Source organism: Vanellus vanellus (assembly GCF_965231255.1).
Source record: "Vanellus vanellus genome assembly, chromosome: 2".
Lineage (NCBI taxonomy): Eukaryota > Metazoa > Chordata > Aves > Charadriiformes > Charadriidae > Vanellus > Vanellus vanellus.
The window spans coordinates 143,123,443-143,146,277 of NC_138906.1; the positions used below are offsets into that span (position 1 = coordinate 143,123,443).

The 22,835-nt window shown below is 38.8% G+C and overlaps 1 protein-coding gene across 2 annotated transcripts in view; it reads right to left on the bottom strand.

Moving 5' to 3' along the window:
- RUNX1T1 (RUNX1 partner transcriptional co-repressor 1) overlaps positions 1–22,835 on the bottom strand; it is a 114,703-nt gene that overhangs the window by 15,124 nt on the left and 76,744 nt on the right. For both annotated transcript variants that reach the window (XM_082498939.1, XM_082498938.1), the window contains 5 exons: positions 20,671–20,852; positions 12,557–12,807; positions 11,196–11,281; positions 10,395–10,596; positions 2,128–2,196 (listed from right to left, as the gene is read on the bottom strand). In XM_082498939.1, coding sequence (XP_082355065.1) covers positions 2,128–2,196; positions 10,395–10,596; positions 11,196–11,281; positions 12,557–12,807; positions 20,671–20,852 — 790 coding nt within the window. The remainder of the gene's footprint in view (positions 1–2,127; positions 2,197–10,394; positions 10,597–11,195; positions 11,282–12,556; positions 12,808–20,670; positions 20,853–22,835) is intronic.

Genomic DNA, 22,835 nt, shown 5'->3' on the forward strand with positions numbered 1-22,835 from the left:
TCTCCAAAAGTTTAAAGCGAATCCCTTTTCCACAGGATTTTGTGGTTGCTTATTAACCGTTTTTAAGCCAAATTCTTTCATTTCAATGGATTCAGCATACCAATCAGACTTTTATACTTGATTCAGCTGTCCACACATGGGTCTTTATGGACATTTGAGATACTAAGATATCCACGCTAGGCCAGCAGAAATGACTTGTAAGAGATTTGCAGCCTTCTTGACTGGCAGTTGCAGCCCAGCCAGGAAACTACGGAGCATCTCAAATGGCACTAGAGACCTCTTCTTACAGAGCTGAATTGCACCTTTACTGCCACGAACTGATTACAAAATTGAGGAGACCTCCAACTTCAGTGCACCCTCCTGAAAATGAAGGCCCGTGATTTATGAAAAGCAGCATGCTTTCTGATGGTTTACGACTCTTAGTAACAGATACAGGTGTGCATGCTGTAGAGTCAGACTTTTTTTTATTCTCCAATTCACAGGCGTACTCAGTTAATGAAGGGAATCTGATTTAAACCCACATCAGCATGAATATAAGAAACTAGAAATAGGGCCAAAGGCAAATCTTTGTTTCAAAGGAACTGATGACATATATGTTCACAAGATGACACGTCACAGCTCCTTTACGCTGCCATTTGTGGGCACGTACAATGTGAATGCACAACCAATTTTATAATTCAGGCCAAAAGCTTCAATTACCTTGTATTTCTAGCTGATGAAGAAACTTTTTTCCTACTATTTTACTGCATCTAAGAGTCATAAATGACCTGATGTGCCAAACAATATGAAAACCTAGATTTTGCAAGAAGAATAAAGTTCCTGAAATTCACCTGAATAATGCTCCTCTTGCTGAGATTTTCTGGGACTGCAATTTTTTTTTTCTTATTTTTCATTTAAGGCGTTAACATAAATGTGGCAAAACAAATCATAAAAATACTTCTGGGTTCACAAGAGCATTGAATTACTAAGGCTACACTTTCCTTGGACACAAGAAAAAGTTGTAGATTATTTTTGTTGTTTTTCATATAAACCACAGCAGTTCCAAAAATAGTAATTTATATATTGACAAATGTAGAGTTTACATGATAAACCCACATCACACAAACAACACAACTTCTTGTCGGATGCAAAAGTATGCCAGCAGAACATTTTTACACATATGTTCTGTATCTAGTTTAAAATACACCAAAAAGCAGCAAGCAGTTACAGGAGATCGGATCAGAAAGCACTGAAACTGCTGCACATTTGCCATTTAATCATTAACTCCTGCTCAGACAGCTGCAGTAGACTTCATGGTTATACAGGTGTTCAAAAGGGGGGCAGCATATGAGTGTATATATAGAAGCTCAACTACATCATTGGAGTTCAAGAGCTACCTCCTGGCCCCTCTGAAAACAAGGAAACACTGATATTAATGTTGAAAGAGCAAAGGTTTAGGTCCAGCACCCCAGTAGAATCCTCACCAGGAAACTCCTGTGCTCAGGCAGAGTTTTAAAGTGTTGAAGAAAAGTCTGTACAACCACAACATCTGCCCGTGGTGCTTTTCAAGCTCAGGGAAGGCACTGTCAATGCCTGTGCAACCACCCAGAGCAGCTGCGGAGATCTGATCTTGCTTACTTCATTGAAAGATTTGCAAGTTTATGAGCACAGACTTCACTAGGGTCTGGCGGGAACAAAATCTTTTTAAAATTAAGAATGGTTACATTGCATAGCTGGAGGTTTTTCTTTAACAGGTATACTTAGGTTTTTTCCCTCCACTGGGAATTCTGACCTTAACTAGGTAAGAACCTTGAAGCTTAAAAAAAAAATTCCACACAAACTTTTTTTTTTTTAATTGCTAACAGGCTGAAACTTTAGCGTATCAAGTTTCAGCCTGAAACCATTATAACCCCAGAAAATAGGGGTCCTTAATGGCAGTATTGATATCCCCCTAACTATAGCAGCAGATGCTTCTATTATAAAGATTATTTCATGTCCTGATCAGTTCCAGTTTAAGATTATTAAGCACAATTTCATCTTCTTACTAGTAAGCCCCCCCCTTCCTTTTTTTTCATTCCTCACATCAGTGCATTAACAACTGCACACAGCTGCCAGAAGACTAAGCTGGTGTTTTTAAACAGTTCTTACCAGCTTTCTTCCAGATCTCCTCTGGCACGTATCCAGACGCAGGCCTGTGAAGGAATTCCCGATGCGATTCTGCAGGAGGAGGGGGTGCGGAGGGAAAAAGAGAGAACATCATAAGCAATGCTTGCTTGTTGAGAACAAGGCTTAGAGAAATACCTTTTCCCTTTACTTATCGCTCAGACAAAAATTCACGTGAAGTTTTTCTTTACTTAAAATAGAACGGATGCCGCGGCCATAGCTCACGAATGTCACATAGACCAGTTCAATGTTTAGGACTCGCATGTCTCATCTTAAGCCAAGCTGAGACTAGCTGACTTTATTTTTATTTTACAGCGTTTCAAGTCAACTCTATTTGACAATTTCCACACTTTTGAGGCTGGCTTTGCGGGACCAGCTGAGGGAGTGACGTGCTTCATCCTTTGTCATTATGTTTATGAAAAGGAAGAAGAAAGAGGGCAACAGTCTGGCGCTTGGCACTTCTGCTCTGTGAAAACAGAATGGCTACTGATGCGCAGAGATAAAAGCCAAGATGTCATTCCAGCGATCAAATAAGCTGTCCACAGAAAAAGAAAGGGGTGTTTCTATATGTTCAGAGCTACACTTTGCTATATTTGAGCCCACGTTGGCAACTGTAGCTGCACGTGTTGGAAAAACAGAACCCTGAACTTTAGGTTAAGCCCCTAAATACATATGCTGCCAAACAACCTCACTGAAGCTGAAGCTCATAATTCACCCATATATTTCAATCACATTTTGACAGCCCTCCCCCCCCGTTTTTTTTTTTTTTTTTACAGAGTTTAACCTCTGGGCCTGAGCCTAAGAGCTCTGAAATCAGCAAGATCCCTTCCACACAGACTTCAAAGATGCAAGATCAGACAGTACAGAAAGAAAATTCACTTTGTCCTGAAATTTAGCAAACAGATTCTCAGCAGATGAAAAGCTGCTCTTTTCATATATCATTTAAAAACTGATTAACTATTTTTCAAAGTAATAGAGGAGAAATTAAAAAAAAAAAACAAAACACAACCAAAAAAAACCCTGCCAACCTAAAGGTAAGTTCACTGCCATGATTACTATTGCCGTGTGATAGAGTTCAACTGCCAAAATAAAATAACTTGATTTATTACATTAGAGAGAAATTAGAGAGAAGGTTTGCACCATTTTAGAGATGTTGCTAGAAATTAGGCACCCTGTTTGATGTCTGAGTTTGAAACATAACAAAAGTACACACACCATTCTTTGAATACTAATCTTTACTAAGTATATTAATTTTTGTATTTTAAAGTTATTATTCGATAACTTGGTCAAAAAAGTAGTATTTTTAAGAAAAAGTTTGAATCATCAGGTTTTGCAAATCATTTTTTACACCACCATACATACGCATGCAGTGCTGTTTATATACAGTAGGCTACAGAAACTTAAAATGCGTTTAAAAGATGATGTTTAATATTGCGGACAGCTCACAAAGGTGGAAATGACAGGGGCCGTTTCAGCTATGCAGAGAGTAGGGAATCCCAATCTCTGCGCACTGTTCCACAGATGCAGTTTCTAGCACGTGAAATCTGCAGACACCAACGGGGCGGACTGAATCTTCCCATCTGACAGGCAGCTGAGTGGATTTCCCCAGCTCTTCTGCTTGTCACTAAAGTCTAGGATGAAATAAAATGGATTTTTGTAGGCAGAATTTCACACCTCTCGAGCATAAAATGATGAGGGGAGGGGTGTGTGTGTAAGATTCTGCAAAACAGCTAACTATTTACATTGGTTTAATCAATTTGATAGAGGACTTCAGACCTGATGCTGAAAATGGGAAAATTCTCCGTATCACTTGGCTCGTATGATTCTGGAGACAACAAATATCATTGTGTACACTTCTCTCATCCCTTGGAGGCTTTTAGACTTACGGGCACAGTGCCAGTTCAGTCACAGACAGGCAGCAGCAGAAAACAGTGCTTGAAAGCTCAGGAAAAGTAAAGGTGAAAAATTAAACCACTCTTATTTGCTCTTCCTGGAATACCTGCAGGAAAAGACCCAACCAGACTCCAAATGTGGCAAAACAAGGGGGGCTTCTTGCATTCATGTCTTGTACTTTGTGCTGAATTTTCCTGTCTGCTATTTAAGGTACCATCCACTGCAAGGGGACCATAACCTTGATTTAAGCCCTTTACCATGGTGCTTAGTATTAAAAATAGAGGTGTGGAGCTGATTTTTTGGTACACATGACTTTCCAAAAATGGAATTCAATGACATAAATGACCAGATTGCCAGCTAATTGTTAAAATTTCCAAAACATAAACATCAATCAAGCTCTTATTCCAACCACAAATTATTTACATGAGGAATGAGATCCTCTGCAAGAAGAATTAAATCAAGAGCTTGTGAAAGACTTTCCCATAGTTTGGAATGGTGCACAAAAAAAGACAAGAAGCACTTATGAAGATAATAAAAACCATATTTTCCAAGCAAGAAAAATATTATTAACACAGCTATTGTTTAGTCAGTGGTGATGAGTCCATGAAAACAATCTTCTTTTTGGGGCTAAACTACAGGACGTGACCAGAGGACATAAATCTCATATTACTATTCTTTTTAAGGTAAGGTGTCCTTCAGATTAAGACTCACAGAACTCTCTCACTAAAACTAAAACATGAAAGATCTTAACTTGGACATCTAGCAAACGCAAACCAAAGCGAAGTGAACTTAAACACTATTAAGTGAAGTCTCTAAAATACTAAATGTAAAACCAACTGCAAAAAGCCATAATGAAGAACACGCATTATGTTAACTGAATGACTGCAGCACCTAGAAGTCAAAGTAAATTCTGCTTGGAAGGAAATGGAATGAAATCAGACAAAATTAGGAATAACCTGAACCGACAAGGCAGCTCATAAAGAAAAGGATAATGGAAGAGGTTTCACATGTCAGACATAATGCAAAGGTTTGCTAATGGTGAAAATGAAACAATGTTATTATGCAGAACAACAGGATGTACACTACTGAATTTACTTGAAATTCACAGCAAGGCATGGTTTGAAAGCATATGTTGATAATCAGTCCGGTTCCTACCAAACCAGGTGAAAGAGCACAATAAGGAAAATAAAAAGCTTATATACATGACAGCAATCAGTACTCATCTGTGAAGAGCTTAAATTAAGTAAAAATAAAATACATTTTGAAATAAAAAAATGTTTTTGGAACTTTCTATTTTAATGTGAAATAAAACTTTTCAGCAAGGAAGTCGTTGGGCTGAGCCGTAAGAATACACATATAGGAGAAGATACAAAAACTGGTCTCAGTTTCAGCCCTCCCATTCTATTGAACAGCAGGGAACAATATAATATATTATTTTGTCAAATATATAGAAAAAGTACTATTTTTAGTCTATCCTGGATAATTTATTTTTAATAAGGAAGAAAACATTCACCAAAAAAACCCCTATTGTCACGATGTGGTGCTGGGTTCCATAGCGGCTTGGTGTATTTATTTCAAGAATGCATTCAACCATAAGCATCATCAACAGTTAATTGATCAACCAGGTTTCTGGAGTTTAATGAGTAGAAATGTCTTGTAGACTGCTTATTTTTGGTGGTTTTAAGATAAAGAGAATAGGTGCTGAAAGTACTGAAAGGGAGAGACGTGGAGAGTTACAAGAGCAGAAATAAATATGGCTCTGAGAAGTGAAACTGAGACGAAAAGTGAGGACCAAATAAAGGGTATGAACTCTCACATGATAGCGAGGACCAAACCCAAGAAAATAGAATAGAAAGACTTAAAAGGAAAAGATGTCTTGAAAAATGTCCAAGAAGCCTAATCCGTATTTGGAAAGAAGGCAGAGAAGATAAATTGACAATACAAAAAGAAAGGAGGTTTTTATCACTGGACAATGACATCCAAGCCTATAATAACAAAATATTAAGAAATGGAGATTAACAGTTTATCTTTTGAGGATCTTTTGGAATATATTGTATTTATGAAAATACTGGCTGTAACTAACAATACCCTATATGCCATAGTGAACATCAGGGCTCAGAAATAACAAAAGCTGCATATAACCAGAGCTGAACTATAGACTATTTCATATATGAAATATATATGCTTTTATATGTATATTTATATTCTTTTCATATTTCATATGCAAGTTTTGCTTCATCCTACCCCAACAAACAAAAGACTTCTCAGAGCAACAAATATCAAATATTCAGGCTTGTTTGTAAGAGTCAAGCTCAAAAGTGTGCCACTCCACCAATTAATGACATATAAACATACAAATCTGAAGAGGTGTAATACTGAATGAGACTACCTTGCCAACCTTGTTGGGGGGGCATGAGTTTCAAGTATTTTTACGTACATCTTTGCCCTCTAATACATTTTTGTGGCTATTGCACCACTCCTTGAACACATGTGAAATTGCGTTAAAAATACAGTTGTGTTGTCATTTAAAAAGAATGAGAAAAGGAAAACCACACAGGTACTATATTACTGAATCATCCTCAACCAAGATCAAGTCAGAACCAAACACTGAGAATACAAATGCGCGATGTTTCGGCAGCTGTAGCCCTATCTAACAGCGTGCAATGCAGTACACCACAATCCAGCCCAAACCTCCCGCGCAGCGAGTGGATTAAGAGCAATACTTAATATCATCAGCGACCAGCATTACAGAGGCTTTACATTCTAGAATTACAAGTTCTAAATGTTACTGTGGTATTCACAGCATTCCCGTTAGCTCATGTTGAGAATATCATGCATATCACAGCAACGCTGATTACCTGCAAATGGCAAAGGAAAGATTTTATAATCGCAGTGTGAACAGACATTTATCAGCAGGAATGCCCTGGCTAACACTAAAAGTACGAGGGTGAACAACCTTTGATAAAACATAAGCTAGTTCTGAAAGGGTTAACATTCAAAAATGTATTAAGAAATGGCTAACCTATGTGTTTTCGACAAATGCATACAGTTCTGAGAATCCTGGCTTCCTGGGGCAATCCTGCAGGTATTGGCACTCTTCAGTTGGAGATTTCAAACTCTATTTTGTAAGATTTCCATTCAGATAAATTCAACAGACAGAAAATATCAACATTGCTGCAGACCTTCTGATGTGTGCCTACACCACTTATCTAGAGCCACAGCTGCACTCAGGAAGGTTATAGATCTTGTTTATAACCCACGATGTTGAAGAACCCTCATCTTTAATTTATCTGACTGTGTGTATTTCAGTATACAATGTCTGATATGTGTAATTATTCACTATTAGGATGAAAGTTGCAGTCCTGCTGCAGTATATAGTACTGAAATTCTTCAGCAGAAATGGAGGAGTCGGATGATGTATTATTCACTTCATAGACCATCACAGTTCATCAAGTGAATATATATAAAGTCTAAGTCATTTTTAGACTTTCATAAACATGTATTATTCAGACTGAAAAAAATTGACCCATCTTACCTTCCACACACTCTCAGAGAATAATGAGAGCTTGTAACCTGTTGTAGCTGGCTAATGCGCGTATTGGATTACACTGCATTAAAATGAATTATCAAATATTTCATTTGATTTCTTAATTAAAAATATCAACAGAAAACTATCGATCAGATACTGTGAACTGTCAAGCTCAACATGATTTACAGGGATGTCAAATTAAAAGAAGCACAAAAATCTTTGGTAGAAAAGAAACGGTCTGCTTGTTCAAAATGACGACCGGAATTTTCTTCAATTTCTTTTGGACTCAATCTATCTATGCTAAATTTCAGCTCAGAGTTCTTCAGCAAGAGCTATCTATGAAGACCGTGGCATAATGTTTACAGTGAGAACTTATCACTTCAGTCATGATATTTTAATTGTAAAGAAAAAGAAACAAAGGCATAGACAATGTAGCCATATGGTCCCCTTATTTTTTCCTCTTGCTAGTGGAGATGACAAGATGGATTTAAAGGGTAGATTACCTCCTTAAAAAAAATACAAAGGGGAATCACTGACATTTAGAATCCCTGCAGCAAAAGACAATATTTACATGTTGTGGCACTTTAATTAAAATATTGAAGAATTTTTTCAACACCTTTCTCCCCATTTCAAAACTAAAATAAAAAGCCCTACGCAGAACAGCGTCTCAAGGCTCACAGACACTGCTTCAATTTTATTATACCTCTGACTGTTAGGAGTTTTCATTTTGTTAACTAGGTTACTACCAGATTTGAGGAAATATAAGGATTACCTTTCCATAGACTCCAAAGTCAGTATTTCGTGCCTTATATATCAAAACATAAAAGCATTTCTTGTCAATATTTACGACTGACATGGATGCTACATCACTGAAGTGATACAAGTTTCACGTCTATGAGTCTAGGGAAGTACTTTTTAAAGCCAAATAACCAAAATGGACATACTGAAATTGAAATGGACTCATTCCAACCAGTTCATTTGTACCCGTAGTACTGCACAGGTGACTGGTGTGTCCAATGCCGAAGGCTGTTGCCATATAACGTCTTTTTAAGCAAACAGACTTTACTGTTTCCCAGAATTCATCTTGACAAATGCACAAACAAAATGATAATATAGGGATCTAATTGTATGTCTGATCTCCATTTTATCTTTTGTTGCTGTTGTTGTTGTTATGGCTGTTTTTCTTGGATTGTACTAGTATCTATAAAGTTTTGATGAATGTCTTGAGTTCCAGTTCCTTTGGGGAAATTATTAAAACTCAGTTTCCTTTCTGTTTTTTTACCGACTAACTATACTTACAAGCACCATGGCCTGGCTCTTTTTGCATCATAGCTTTACTAGAGAAGGGTGCCACTTTTTTTGATCTAGGGGCTTCCTCACAAATGTTCTTCCCGAAGCTGCAGATGTGATCGACATTTCAGATGCCATATTTATGAGTCTTTCTTTACATTACATTTAACTCTATTCGTACAAGCCATTACCTGAACGCTTCTTTCTGAGAAGGGCTCCTCTAGGGACTAGACTTATTAGTGAAGTTGGGAACAGCATTTCCATAACCATTCCTTTCACTGACTGAAGCTAATTTATAGAGCTATTGGCTCAGGTTGTTTGACACAAACAAGAAAAAAAGGTATGTTTGTTATCAAGAGGCACTAAATATTACAGTAAGAACTCTAGAGATTTACCAAGAGGAAGATGGAGAGAGTGTTAGATTTGTCTTTCTGTTTTTCTGTTTGCAATTAAATAAGTTGTAGATTTGATAAGTTATTCTTAAGGGCAAAAGGAAAACACAGCTTTAAATAAAATACAGTTGTGAAATAATGCACACATTCAATTCTACTAATGACCACAGTTTATGATGGTTTTATGTAGACAGCATTCAATATGGACAAGTTATTTTTTTAAAGATAAATATTAGACAAGCAATCACAGTTTGCTCTTCTCTTCAAAAGACCAAAGACCAATAAAAAGGCATCACCAAGATGTGTTTCTTTACCACACCTGCCATAAAAGTGAGGGGATGGGGGTAGAAGCAGGCCAACATATTAATACATTATAGAAAGCCCACGAAATAAAAGCTTGTTCCTACGCAGCAGAGTCATCTTAGAGTAGTTGTGTGAGGCATCGCGTGAGTGTGACTGTGAAGGTCTGCAGAGCGTGAATGTCCAACTGCTTGGTCTGCTCCTCGTCAGTGGAGCACCTTGAGCTGACTTCTGAGCAGCTCCAGGTAACTACACAGTGAGCAGTACCCAAAACTAGCTCAGACACAGCTGAATGAGCTGCAGCAGTGCACACATCATGCGTGCATGGCTGTGGGCATCCCAGATGTTGCTTCTTTCTTATACAGAAACCAAGTACAGCTAAGAAGTGCCCATATCTTTGTATCTCCCTTCATTTCCTTAGAAAGACAACTTCCAAGTTAAGTCATTTGATTGGAGAAGCTGAAGGCCCCTGGTTTCACAGGGCTAACAATCCAGAAGCACCTACAGATTTCCTTAATCAAGCGGGCAAGGAAGGGAGAAGGAAGGGACAGAGTCAGTGCACATCGCACTGCTCTGCCATCCCTATATGACAGTCTGTCCTCCCACCCCACTGCTCTCAGACATTGCTGAATGGAAAGCAAATTACCAAGCATCACCCAAAACCCCAAGCCATTCCACATGTAAACATGACTATTAGGGCACAAGTTACAGTTAATTCAGCAGTCAGCAGAGAGGAATATTTCATCACCATCACAGAAGAAGAATCAGAAGAACAAATACGAACTTCATCTAGTACTCAGCTGAGCTGAAAGAGGACCGGTAGACAATTTTTAACGGGGATACTGTACCTAGTGTAACTGGATCTGGATTCACTGGACTCTGCTGTCTGGAATGACTACTGCTGCTGTTACCCCCTTTTTTTAAATCTTCCGCATCACTGTACCGCCGTATCCAGTAATTAAGCTCCTCACGGTCTGCTTCTTGACATCGCCGTAGTACAGTGAGAGATCGCCTAGTTTTTTCCACCATGTCCATTATACAGTTTAACAGCTATTCACAGTGGTGGATGGAACAGAGAAACAAAAAAGAACATTTTATTCATAAACTGACAGAAAAATAAAGAAAACATTAATGTGCTGAGTGCCAGGTCTCTTCCTCTTATCTCAAATACTGCTAAAAATTTCTAGTCTTAAGAATGACAATCCCTTCCTGTTTAACTGGTGATCCTAAATGGTACAGATATGGATTTCTGGGGGAAAGGGCCAAAACAAGGAGGAAAAGACTGAACAGACTGTAGTACCACCACTAGTATCACATGGCCAGGAGATCTGGTCCAGGACCGATGCCTACAAATATTATAAGAGCTAATAAATTCAAAGAACAAATCCAATGTGTCCCAGATCCAGGGTTTATAGAGCAGAGTCCATTCCCCTTTTGGCAGCCTGCAATAACGAGGATACTGCAGTTGGCACTTAACAGCAAGGCCTGGTATGAGCTACCTAATGGGGAACATCAAGCCCTCTGATTTAATCACCAACACTTGCAAAATTGGTCCTGGGATTCAGATTTGTTTGAAAAGAAAAATTTTAAATTCCTATCTTAGAAGGGCTCCCTTCAGACAATTATACCTGAGTATATTCAGCCCTTACATGATCAAGGTGTTTCCATTCTTCTGCCCATTCTCTGTCTGTTAGCCTGTGATCAATCATTTCTTCTTGACGTGTGCCATGCAACCCTGCCAAGAAAAGCAAATCATGTTTACAATGTTGGGAGTCCGGGGTGGCGGGGAAAGAGCCTATTAGACAAATCATACATTACCTGCTCTAGTATCAGGAATGCCACCACAAAAATAAATAGATGCTTAAAAAATTTGCTCTAAGTTCTGCTTAGCATTTCTCCCCACACAAGATGCTATTGTTTTACTAACATTTAATGTCTTGAATTCTGCAAGTTCTGTAGGTTGCAACATTATCTCTCAAAAACAGACATCACCCTTCCTGACTTTATACAATTGTTATATATATATATAAAAACATATAATACCATATATAATTTTTCATTTGCACTACTTGAAGTCTGCAAGACAATTATTTGATAACTCGATGTATCAAATACTAGCTGTACTTCAGAGAGTCGAAAAAATATTAGTATAAACTCAACGTTATTTCACTAAATGCAGTAATTACTACCATGTCAACAGAGCATCATTAAGGGTTCATCCCTTCACAGATGTTTAAACAACATGTGGTTAAAATGTAGCACATATATCAGAGCAGCTGACAACATGATACAACCAAGCCAGTATTTATTATCAACACTCAAGGGGAACCGACACTTGCTCTTTGTTTAGCCTCCTCTATACAGATGCTGAATATTTGTAAATGTTCCTTCTTTTATTGGAGATTTGTTTAAAACAAGGAAGACTAGGAAGTGCAGATGTGACAGAAGCAAGCCAGGCAAATCCACGAGCACCACACATCTCATTAAACTGAAATGTGCTGCCAGGGCAGCCCTGCGCGGGGTGTGGTTGGTGCTTCTGCCATTCGCATCCTCTGCAAACATCCCCACGCTGCAGTGCGCTCCTGAGATGTCACACACAAAACACTTCTCCAGAGGCTAATAACTTTCCCCTAGTCTAAGCTGAAACCAAGTTATATCAATGTTGTTATCGTCACAAATGTGGCATTAGAAGAAAAAGAAAGGGCTCTACCTATCCTTGCCTGCCAGACACCTGAGTGTCCATGTCATCTACGCAGCTGTGAAAGCATGGGTTCCTCCTCCTTCTGATGTGCTGCAGTGTAGCAAAGACAAGATTCAATCCACTTTTACAAATATAAATCTGAAATAAGGCCATTAGAAGAAGCTAGATGGACAAACAGCTATAAAGGGTACATCGGAATGGCAGGTATATTTAAACAGCAAAAAGAAAACCCCTTGTTCACAATACAGAATGCGATTACAAGGAAAAGAGAAACCTAAGAAAACAATGCAGAAAATCAACATGCCTTACCCATAGGTCTGTTTCTGTCCCTGAGGTCCCTGTGATTGGGGTGTCTGTATGAGTCCCTGTAGTGGTGGGCAATGGCCATATCATCCAAACGATAATGCTGAGGTGGAGGTGGGGTGGGATGAGGCAGACCATTGGGCTGATAAGATAAGCCATTATTTGGACTGTACCGCTGGCCTGGGCTAATAGTGCAGGGCCGCTTGCTTGGATGCTCTGAGTGCAAAGGCTCTCTGTCAAAGCCATTTTCTTTGGTTCTGAAAAACAAAGCAAAGGAACTTTAATTCCCTTAGTGAGCAGAGCTGCTCAGGAACATGCACCCCCACCTACACGTGCAGCTTCAGGAACTAAAGCTTGCTCTTCCACTTTGCTCCAAGTGTGTGGCGTTGCAGAACATTTCATAACACTGCTCATTCAAAATACACAAAGGACACATTCTCCTTGTCTAACTATCCCTGTAACTTGAGAAATATTAGCAGGGTGAGCCTTCCGATGGAGTGGCTTGAAGAACTGGGCTGGAGAGCGAGCAGCATTCACTGAAATCACCCGCTGATGGGATGGATACGCACATAATTGCAGAGCTGAAACAATCAATAGATAAACGAAGCTAGAGGCCGAGAAATTCCTACTTTCAGTAGTGCTACAGTATATAGTGATTAGGGGAAATTTGCGATTAAAGGAATGTGTGTTTTTTTCAACAGGATAGCATATAGTCTTAAGGCAGTATGTTCCATTTTGCTGAAGGTCGGTTATGTGTAAAGCATGAGTTCCCATCAAGATCAGTGAGATCTTTGAGATCACACTACGACTTTGGGCAACAATTACTCAGGATGATGAGAAATGCTTCTTTCAGAGATTTTTGTACCATCTGGGTTATTTCAGTCAAAGGTGCTGTGCCTGTCATTAATTTTGCAGGAAGATATGGTTAGACTCAAGTCTTCAACATACAAGTTTTCCTACTCCACTACTCTTAGACAGGGGTTTTATGCCCAGGCAACTTTGAAGAGTTATCAGGGAGAAGGACAGATTTTTACTTTGTAGATACTCAATTCAATTCATAATCAGCTATTTACAAAGTAGTCTCTACTCTGCACCTCTACCTGAGAACCTGGAATTCACACTGAATTAATTTTCCATTAAAATAAAAGAAAAAGCCTAGAGTTACTTCAATTCCTTTTTAGGGAAGCTTCATTTCACTGAAGTACAAGGGGTGGGGGGGGGTTGGGGGGGTTTAGCACTGGAATAAACAAAACCTACAAAATATTAACTTTGAACAGAAAGATTATTAGATATAAATATTGCAAATTTTTGAGGTTGCACCTGTCCCTCCAAAAACCTTCATTAAACAGCTGATACATTCCAGCCTTTTTTAAAGAGAACTTTCTCCTCTGTGATTTATGGATGGTGTAATACCTCTTCCTAATAAAACCATAATTTTTTGTCACTTTGACAGGAAGGTAAATTTGATTTAATTCTCTTGTTTGGCGGCTGTTAAAACCAATTGCCCTTCAACAAACCCTCCCCCACAAACCAAGCAACCTCCAGGGATTGTCTCTGGAGAAACACTCAGTGTATTATTAAATGTTGCCCCTCAATAGGTTCTCCTTTAATGTCAATGAGAGGAAGGATGAAACCAAATCTTTGCCAATATCCACAGGGACAGAGGATCAAAGTAAGATCTTGCAATTACCAGCAGGAAATGAAAAGATGGGTTGCACCATTTTCAGAAGGAGTAAAGAGATTTTCCAGGGACCCCACCACAATTACTAATGCCAGAGAAGCTCAGGTATATATATTTTATTACACCTTAACTTGGCAAAGAGGGGAGAATCTTTCACCAACACAGCAGGGCAGCTGTTCTAATTTTGGGCAGAGTTACAAAAGATATACTTAGTTGAAGTAGAGTATGTACCTTGTTCCAAAGCAAAGGCACAATGGCTGTGGAAACTCCTAACCGGGAAAACCCAAGGACCATCATGTATTTTTAATGACTTTTGGCATGATGGAACTGCTTGCAATAACTCCCAATGGGTAGTGATGTTTTTGACAGCTCTCCAAGACAAGTTTTGTATTTAGGGAATGTGTGTGTTTCCTTTGCACATATCTACTCAAATTCTATATCCAGGTCTTTCAATTGTAAAAATAATATGCAAGCAAAATATGGACTTTCCTGTATGTATGAGCCAAAGTTCTTTAGTGGTACAGTTAGAAAGATCTCTAACAAAGATGGGGGGGGAATCAGAAACAGTAAATAATAAAATAACCACATTGACTTTTTTTGATCATTCAGTGTAGGAAAAGCAAACCAGAAAACCATGACAAGTAGGAATCCAGTTTTCCCTTCCTGAACTATAATTACATTTTAAAATCATATATTCTCATACAAATATCCATATTTGCACCTTACTGTACAGGTACATCTGTGTTTTCTTAAGGAAAGCTTTATACTTAATTAACTTAACTGGAATGAACTGCATTAGCTTGGACAACACACCAGCATATCCATTTTTGTCTAAAACCCTGAGTTTAACTAACACAGAAATTAACATTACCATTGAAAACACATTTACTGAAATGAAATTCCTATTTTTGCTACTATATTGGATAATGGCCGTTGGGTGTTTTCTGTGTGTTGAAATCTTAATTCTGCAATTTGTTGTTATATTTTCTGCACTGGCCAAATTAACAACTTAGCAGAATACCAGAATGAGGCTGTATATAAACTCATTTAATGTTTTTGACCATATAAAGTACATAAAAAGGTAACAATTTTTAAGTCTTATCAGAACAGGAATTGCTGGCAAATTTACTGTATGTAAATATAGTGATAAAACACAGACAGTTGAGTACTGAAGAGGGCCATAAATCAGTTGCCCTGAACTCAAACTACTATTCTGCTTCTGATCTCAGTCCTACTCATTCCTTCTGGTCTCACCCCTCGGGACAACAGCGTTTCCCCAGGTGCCTGAGGAATCACTCCTGTTTCACAGTAACTGGCAGACCCATATGAGTACTAGTTCCAAATCCAACCCCCCACCCCCAATTTTCATCTGATTTAATCTGATTTTTATCTGATCCATCTGATTTTGCAAAGCAACAACAAGCTGTAGAGAGGAAATAACATTAAATGTGTAGGAAGCTTAACTGACACATTTTCTTATTTTTCTTTTTCTTTCTCTTGTTGGTCACATTTTCCTACACGTGCACATAAATCGGCACCATTATTTGGAAAATTTGCAATATAATAAAGATGAGGTCCTTCAGCTATAAATATGCAGGGAGTCATTTTACTTGGTGCCATGATTTACTCAGATTAAAGATACCAGAATAGATCCTAGTCATTATTCTGTACTCATTTAACACACTTTATGTTGTTTGTAGGTCACCATTTCAGTTTTAAATTATTGCAATTTATGGATAATTTCCTGGGTAGAAAATCTGACCATGCAAAACTGCCTTGGCTGGAAAATTAAGTTTCACCTGACCAAGAGTATTACACCGATTTCAAAGAACACTGAAGTCAGCTTGCAAGAAGGAGACAAAACTGTTCATCTGTTATTTGTGCAAGATGCTTTGATTTAAATTTGACTTCCACCAATAAAGTCTTGATGACCGAAGATGTGATAATGTTTTGTTGAATAAAATACTTATTTTGTTTATAATACTGTGTTACAGAAAAGATTAGTATTTCCTTGCTAACAGTTCATATTAAGAAAATTTGTTTAAGATTCCTCATAATTATTCATGGCTTGTAAGAGGCATCACTATAAGACCTGTGAGCATCCTTCACCTTACTGAGATATGTAGGAACTTCTTAAAATAAAAATATTTGCCTAACAGAATTATCAAAGCTGGTCCCTGTTTCCAGTTAGCTTCAACATGAAGTCATCACCAGGGGTGCCAAGTGTACAGTAAGCCAGCAGTACCATCTAAAGTCACAAAAAAATCACGGCCACTTTTGTTTTGTAGAGATATCCTAACAGATTTTTTTTTTCTTAAAAATGCCCTATTTCCACTTTGTAGGCAGCTGTCATAAATAATAGTCACTACATGGCATGCTCATGTGCCGTATAGCCCTTCCCAACAAGCTCAAAGGATGACTAATTAACAAAAAAGTCTTTTGTACTTAGTGTATTTAAAATCATGTTATTAATAACTAAGCATTCATTTACCAAAATAAAAACTCACATTGGTCCAAGTTCCTTTGCTTTACTACAGTAGAATGTAAACTCCGAAAGTTGTAAACAAAATATAGTGAATACTTTGTTCATGACATGTCATGAACAAATTACCAAAATGTGTTGTCTCCTCAGGTGTCAGTTTTTCTCTCTTGCAGTGACTGATGGTTCCCAGTGTTATTACAGAAACAGATTGATCTTTTTAATGAGCTAGTTTAATAGACTCCAAAATCTCACCGTGGCTGCTCATCCGTGTCAGACCATATGCACCAAGAAAACATTCAGTAAAACACGAAGCTCTGCTGTCAGATTGCTCTATAAAACCTCACATACAGTAGATTCAGATATGCAGATAAATAACTGGAATTGGAAAATGCATATGCAAAAAAGGTTCTGAACTTATAAGCAGAAAAAAATTACTGTATGTGGATTTTTTTATTTTTTTACAAAAAAAAAAAAAAATCACAAGGTGGATACGGTTGTGTTCCACTTCCTTTGCCTAATTGCTTATTGTATTTCACCTCTATTGGAATCAACGGTATGCAGTTACCCATGCCCAACAGAAAAATGTAAATACGGAAGAATATGTGTATATATATTTCTAATATATACGTGTACGTATCATATACACACACACGTATATATGAGATACATATATGTATTACATACACATTATATACAATGTGTGTGTATCTATATCTCTCATAACCCTTGGGAAGTAGAAAAGAGACCACAATTTAATTTAGTGAGAGACATACCTCCAAACAAAATTATTCCAACTGCATTTAGGTCCCCTAGAAAGATGTTGCCTTTAGCCATTTTTTTCCATGTTCTAGCAACAGAGTCACAGCCCTCCTCTTAAAGGATGCCTCTTATCTTCTGCTGTATTTCTATTAGTATATTTGAAAACTGCTTAGGTATCTAAACAAAATGTATATTTATTTCCAGATGTTTCCTCATGCTCCTCTGTAAAGAATTAAAATAATTAATAGTGTAATGAGTATAAAGCCAGACAAGTATTTGGTTTCAATACTCACTCAGCCTAGGCATGCTCTGACTCTGAGGACAGTTTTTTGTGGTTGATTTACTTACATTATCCAAATCAAAAGGTATGCAAACTCCCAATCCGTAAATTTAAGAATCTTTCCAACAGGATCTTGTTCTTTTTACTAAATCTGTAGTACAAATGGTTCTTGAGTCCACAAGACAACTCCACTGAACTTGGTTCGGCCAAAACTACCGTATGAGTTTATTTTTTTCTATATAGCTTTAATCATAGTAAATGGAGAAATAGGTGTGACTGACCAGTGACAGGGTGGTTTGATACTGAAAAAAACAACTTAATTTTTAAGCTCAAGGCACCATCCAATGGGTGAGCTGAGCTGGACAGTCTTCCCAGGTCTTTCGTGACAGCAAAGAATCACAGGGTCAAAAAAGAAAGGATGGGTTTTTCTGAACTGCCACTTCCCCAAAACTGAGGAGCCTAATTTCAAGCAGCGATCGACAGAGGCTGCCGGTTGACAGCTTTGGCACCTTGGAGTGCACAGGCCAGTGGGACACTCTGCATTACAGCCCCTGCCTGGACCCTGGGAATTCAAACGCAGCGTCTTACCCACATCACTGGAAGTTAAATTGTCTACCCCTTGCCCCAAAAGCTGCATTACTACATGGAAAAGAAATGAAGACTCCCCAAGCTGGATGAAGCCTAAAAGAGACTTCAGTTGTGAAGGCAGAGGCACTGGCTCCTGAGCGGAGACTTCTGAGTTTCAAGAGCACCTATGTTTTGACTAAAAAGAAACACTGACCAAAAAAAAAAATCCATAAACCAGACTTAAATCCCTCTAGGTCTAGGCCTTAGTTTTAATTAAAAGATGAAGGCTGACTTTAAAAATCCAATATTCTTCTGATCTGCAGTCCCCTTATGGGCTACTCCTATGTCCTTTTTGCTATAAGACCACTACAGAATCTTTTCATTACTCAGTTCTTGTACCAGGCTTTACCCACACCACCCATCCCCTCCCTCCCATGACTGAAGCTACCATAGGTGGAACCACACCTCCTACAAAATAACCGAAATTCAGCACTGTCAAACTGGGTCTCAAAGAGGGGAAGTATTATTCCAGAACACTAAGGAAGGAAAACAAAGGAAATATTTTAATACACTTTTTTCCTTTGTGACCCTATGGGAGAAATACCACTCTCTATTAGCAGGGAAAAAAAGCGAGTGAGGGCTGTCAGAAGAAGGGACATCCCTCTTTGTATTCTCTGCCAAGCAAGACCTTATGGGCTTATGAGATAATTCAATGTGTGTCTATCTACTTGTAGGAAAAATACCATGTCTGTTACTGACATTGGGCTACAACATGCTGATCCTTAAGTTATTCACAAGATTTTAAGATTTTTTTTTTACAGACATTTTGGTACACCACTCTGCAAAGACTGAGGATATGCAGCAGAACTGCCCCAGGGAGCTAAATTTCAGCTTTGGAAATGTTATCTCTTTGCACAGAGTAAGTGACTACATGGAAAATATCTGAAAATTAATAATCTTTCTTGGATGAAGTTAGCAGGTTTGTGTTAACACTGATGGCTGTTTCAGTTTCGTGTAGTTGTCAGGAAAAAATGGTGAAAAGAGGATACACGGAAAAGGGCTTCTCTGCTATTAACTTTATTTTCTTGCTGGTCCATAGGGATTTCCCCGAAGCACAATCTAAAGAAAGTCAATTTCAAATACTTTCACATTTTTGTCTACCTAATGGCTATGTTACTTTAATTTTTACTGTTCACTTCTGGCTATCAGTAGCCTAAAGTTTTACTATGCAGGCATTTTCAAGGTCTTGCATCTATATCATGAACATCTCACTTTCATACACACTAAAATATTTGGTGTTGAATTTTTGTCTACCACCATCACGAACTTTCAGACTTTGTTTTCTCCATAGGCTTTGTGCTATCACGGACTGTCCCCTACACAAAAATGTCACCTGTACAAACTTGTAAGCCTTCATGACTTTGCAAATCTTCATCTTTTTCATTTAAAAGACACCTAGCTAGAATACTCACCATGCCTTGTGCATGCAGGTAGCAGCATTTGGCAGAACAGTATTAGAAAAGTTCTCCACACTATAAAATCCATGGCAAACAAAACTAAGAAAAATCCAACATTTGGGCCTCACGAAGGTAATATTTATATGCTAGCTGAATTTCTAACGCTATCACAGGAAGACAGTTAAAACTAAATAACCACAAGAGTAATTTAACTGAAACACTAAACAAAGAACTTTATTCAAATAAGGAAAAGAAAAAAATGTTGGCATATCTCTAAAGCTATCGTAATTTGCACACACGCATTTGCTCTCCCTGTTTCGGCACAGACTCCTTCTCAGCCTAGCAATAAAACAGATTTCAGTGAACATTTCCCCTGTTTGGAAAAAATATCCTTATGCATTTTGGATATATGGATATGAAAACACAGCACAGCAGAAGGAGTCAAAGCCCTGACTGCTCCGTGGAGCTTGCCTTGTCCTTCCCAATACGAGTGCGTAGCCACTTTCCCCACATGTACTGTTTAATCCAAAAAAACCTCAAAGACAAAGGACTGGAGTGATCTGCTGCTCATCGCTCTACACTGCACAGAAATACTATGCACCAAAAAGTTAGCATGGTACCGGCTGGTCGGTTTTATTTCTGTGTAGATATGACCATGTTGTGTCCCCAGGCTGCCGGAGCCAATGTACGAATATATTTATTACACACACACCCCCACACAAAGGTCATTTGGCCATTGCACAGCTGTAACGAGCGTAGGACCTGCACCCACAGAACACTATCCCAGTTCCTCCCAGGCTCTCACCCACACGCTCCCCCCTTGCTAGCGGAGCTCGGCACGTTCGACCCACAGGACATATCCGAGCGGGCTGCAGAAGGCACGGCGGTACTCACCTGTCTGGAGTTCGCCTCTTCCCGTTTTCGTTCACATCGAGAAGCAGCTCTGAGGAGTCAACAGGTGAGGTGGTGCTGGCATCCAGAAGCAGCTGTTCGTGCTGGGCGAGGTACTGGGCTGGGTTCTGCTTGGCTAGCCTGGCACAGTGCAGCAGCTCCCGCTGCAGCAGGGGCAGATTGGCCTGCAAGAGCATTGCACACGTTAAGGGGGCGACTTGCAGGCGGTTTCAACAGAGACGAAGCAGCAAAAAAAATCAGAAATCAAAAAGCAAGCCTGCTCTGGAATGAACCAGTTGGCAAGCATCCTCAACTAGGTTTGGTATGGTTAGCTGCCGGAAAGCAGGCAGCTTTTTCACGGGGTCAGGTCACGGCTGTGGTATGTATGCACGGAAGGATGGGAGTTTACTTATGAAAATGGTAAATAAAACTGCAAACACTGTGACAAACTAGGTCTGAGCTCCACATCTTTAAAAGCAGAAAAAGTACTGCTCTGGCTGACTTCATCTCCTTTCTTACCATCCAAAACCTGAGTTCCTATGGAGCAGCAGTTTTCAAGAAGTGACAAACCTTCTCCAATATTTCTTTCCCATTCAGACTGCAGTTAGTACTTAGAAATTGTTTGATACCACAGGATCTACAGCTCTCTCAGTTGCCTCAGTCACCATCCTTCAACCGCCTTGGGGAGAACAGGATTGCCCTCAGCCTTCCCATTACACTTGCAGTTACACATCACGGTAAAGATTACAACAAAACCTCATGTTCCAGAGCTTCAGTTAATCACTCAGAAGGCTACAACCCTTCTCCTAGCCAGAAGTATTTCTAGCCTTCCTCTCAGGGCCCCAGTGGGACTTGGGTCTTGGGCTGGAGAATACCAGGACTCAGACAGAGAATTGAAAATGCTCATTGATCCCCAGCTGGCACATTTTACTCATCTACTGGGGTCATACTTAATCACACTTCTTGCCAGATTTGGGACCCAGGTGGAACTGTATGTCCTTCCCATTGGAGCAGACAGTTACACATCCTGGGAAACATCTTCCTTTCTTTGCAGCATATGCATATATCGATATGAAGATAGTCCAGTCATTTCTTACCTACTTATTTGTGCCATCCGGTGATGTGCCCTGACCTCTCGTGTTCCATGCCTAGTGCACAATGATTTGTTGCCTGGGGATTTTCAAGTACTGGATTAAATCTCATAACCTTTAGTAACTAGAGATAAGACAAAGAACTCCAACAGCAAAAAAAACCCCAGCAATTGCTATCACTTACTCATCTTAGGATGGGAGGACAGCTGACTGTGGAACATGAAGTCTTTTCAGACTTCCACAGAACACAGATATTTTGTGAAAGTACCAAAGAAATACCTTTGGTTATTATCTGCCACATTTTTGTCCAAGGCTACAAGGTAACAGTGAGAGAGATACTGCTTTTGTGAGCAGGGTTTTTCACTTGTTTTAATTTGATTGTTATTTTTAAAAATTTTACACAGAATCAAAGTCAAGACACCCATCCATCTAAACTGCCACATGTGGCAGAAAGTGATTGGAGAAGTTTACATATATTTACAAATAAATACCTGGAGGAAAAAATATGATCACACGTAGGATTTTAATAGTGATACATACTTGGAAGATGTATCATCACATCTTAGCATTCCTGTGAGGTAGAAATGCAAAGTCCCCATTTTACAGTTCAGAAATCAAGGAAAACCAACACATTTACTTTCCTTATCCGTTATCACAAATGGAAGGGACCTATTTAATACATGGAAATTCCTGGCTCCTGGAGACAACCAAATTTTGAACTGGCTAGCAAAAGCCTTGCTTTATTTCACTTGTTTTCCGTCTCCTAAAGAAATGTTCATTCTTGTTCTTTAACCATAAACATGGAGATTTGCAGTTACAGGGATTCTTTATTCTAAATGGATCGAACATGTTTTCTGTGCACAGAACAGACATGTACAACTTTTAATGTATTTATTAAAGATGGATCTACTCAGTTTCCTAATGTTTTAGAAGTTATTACAGAAGACTGTGAATTCCATGCCTCGTAATTTAGAAGAGGACTTTGGGGTTTATGACAGCATCAAGCAATGTTTGGACGAAAACTTAAAACTCAAAGTGAAGAAAAGCAGTATTTGAAAACAATTAAGTCCAACACAA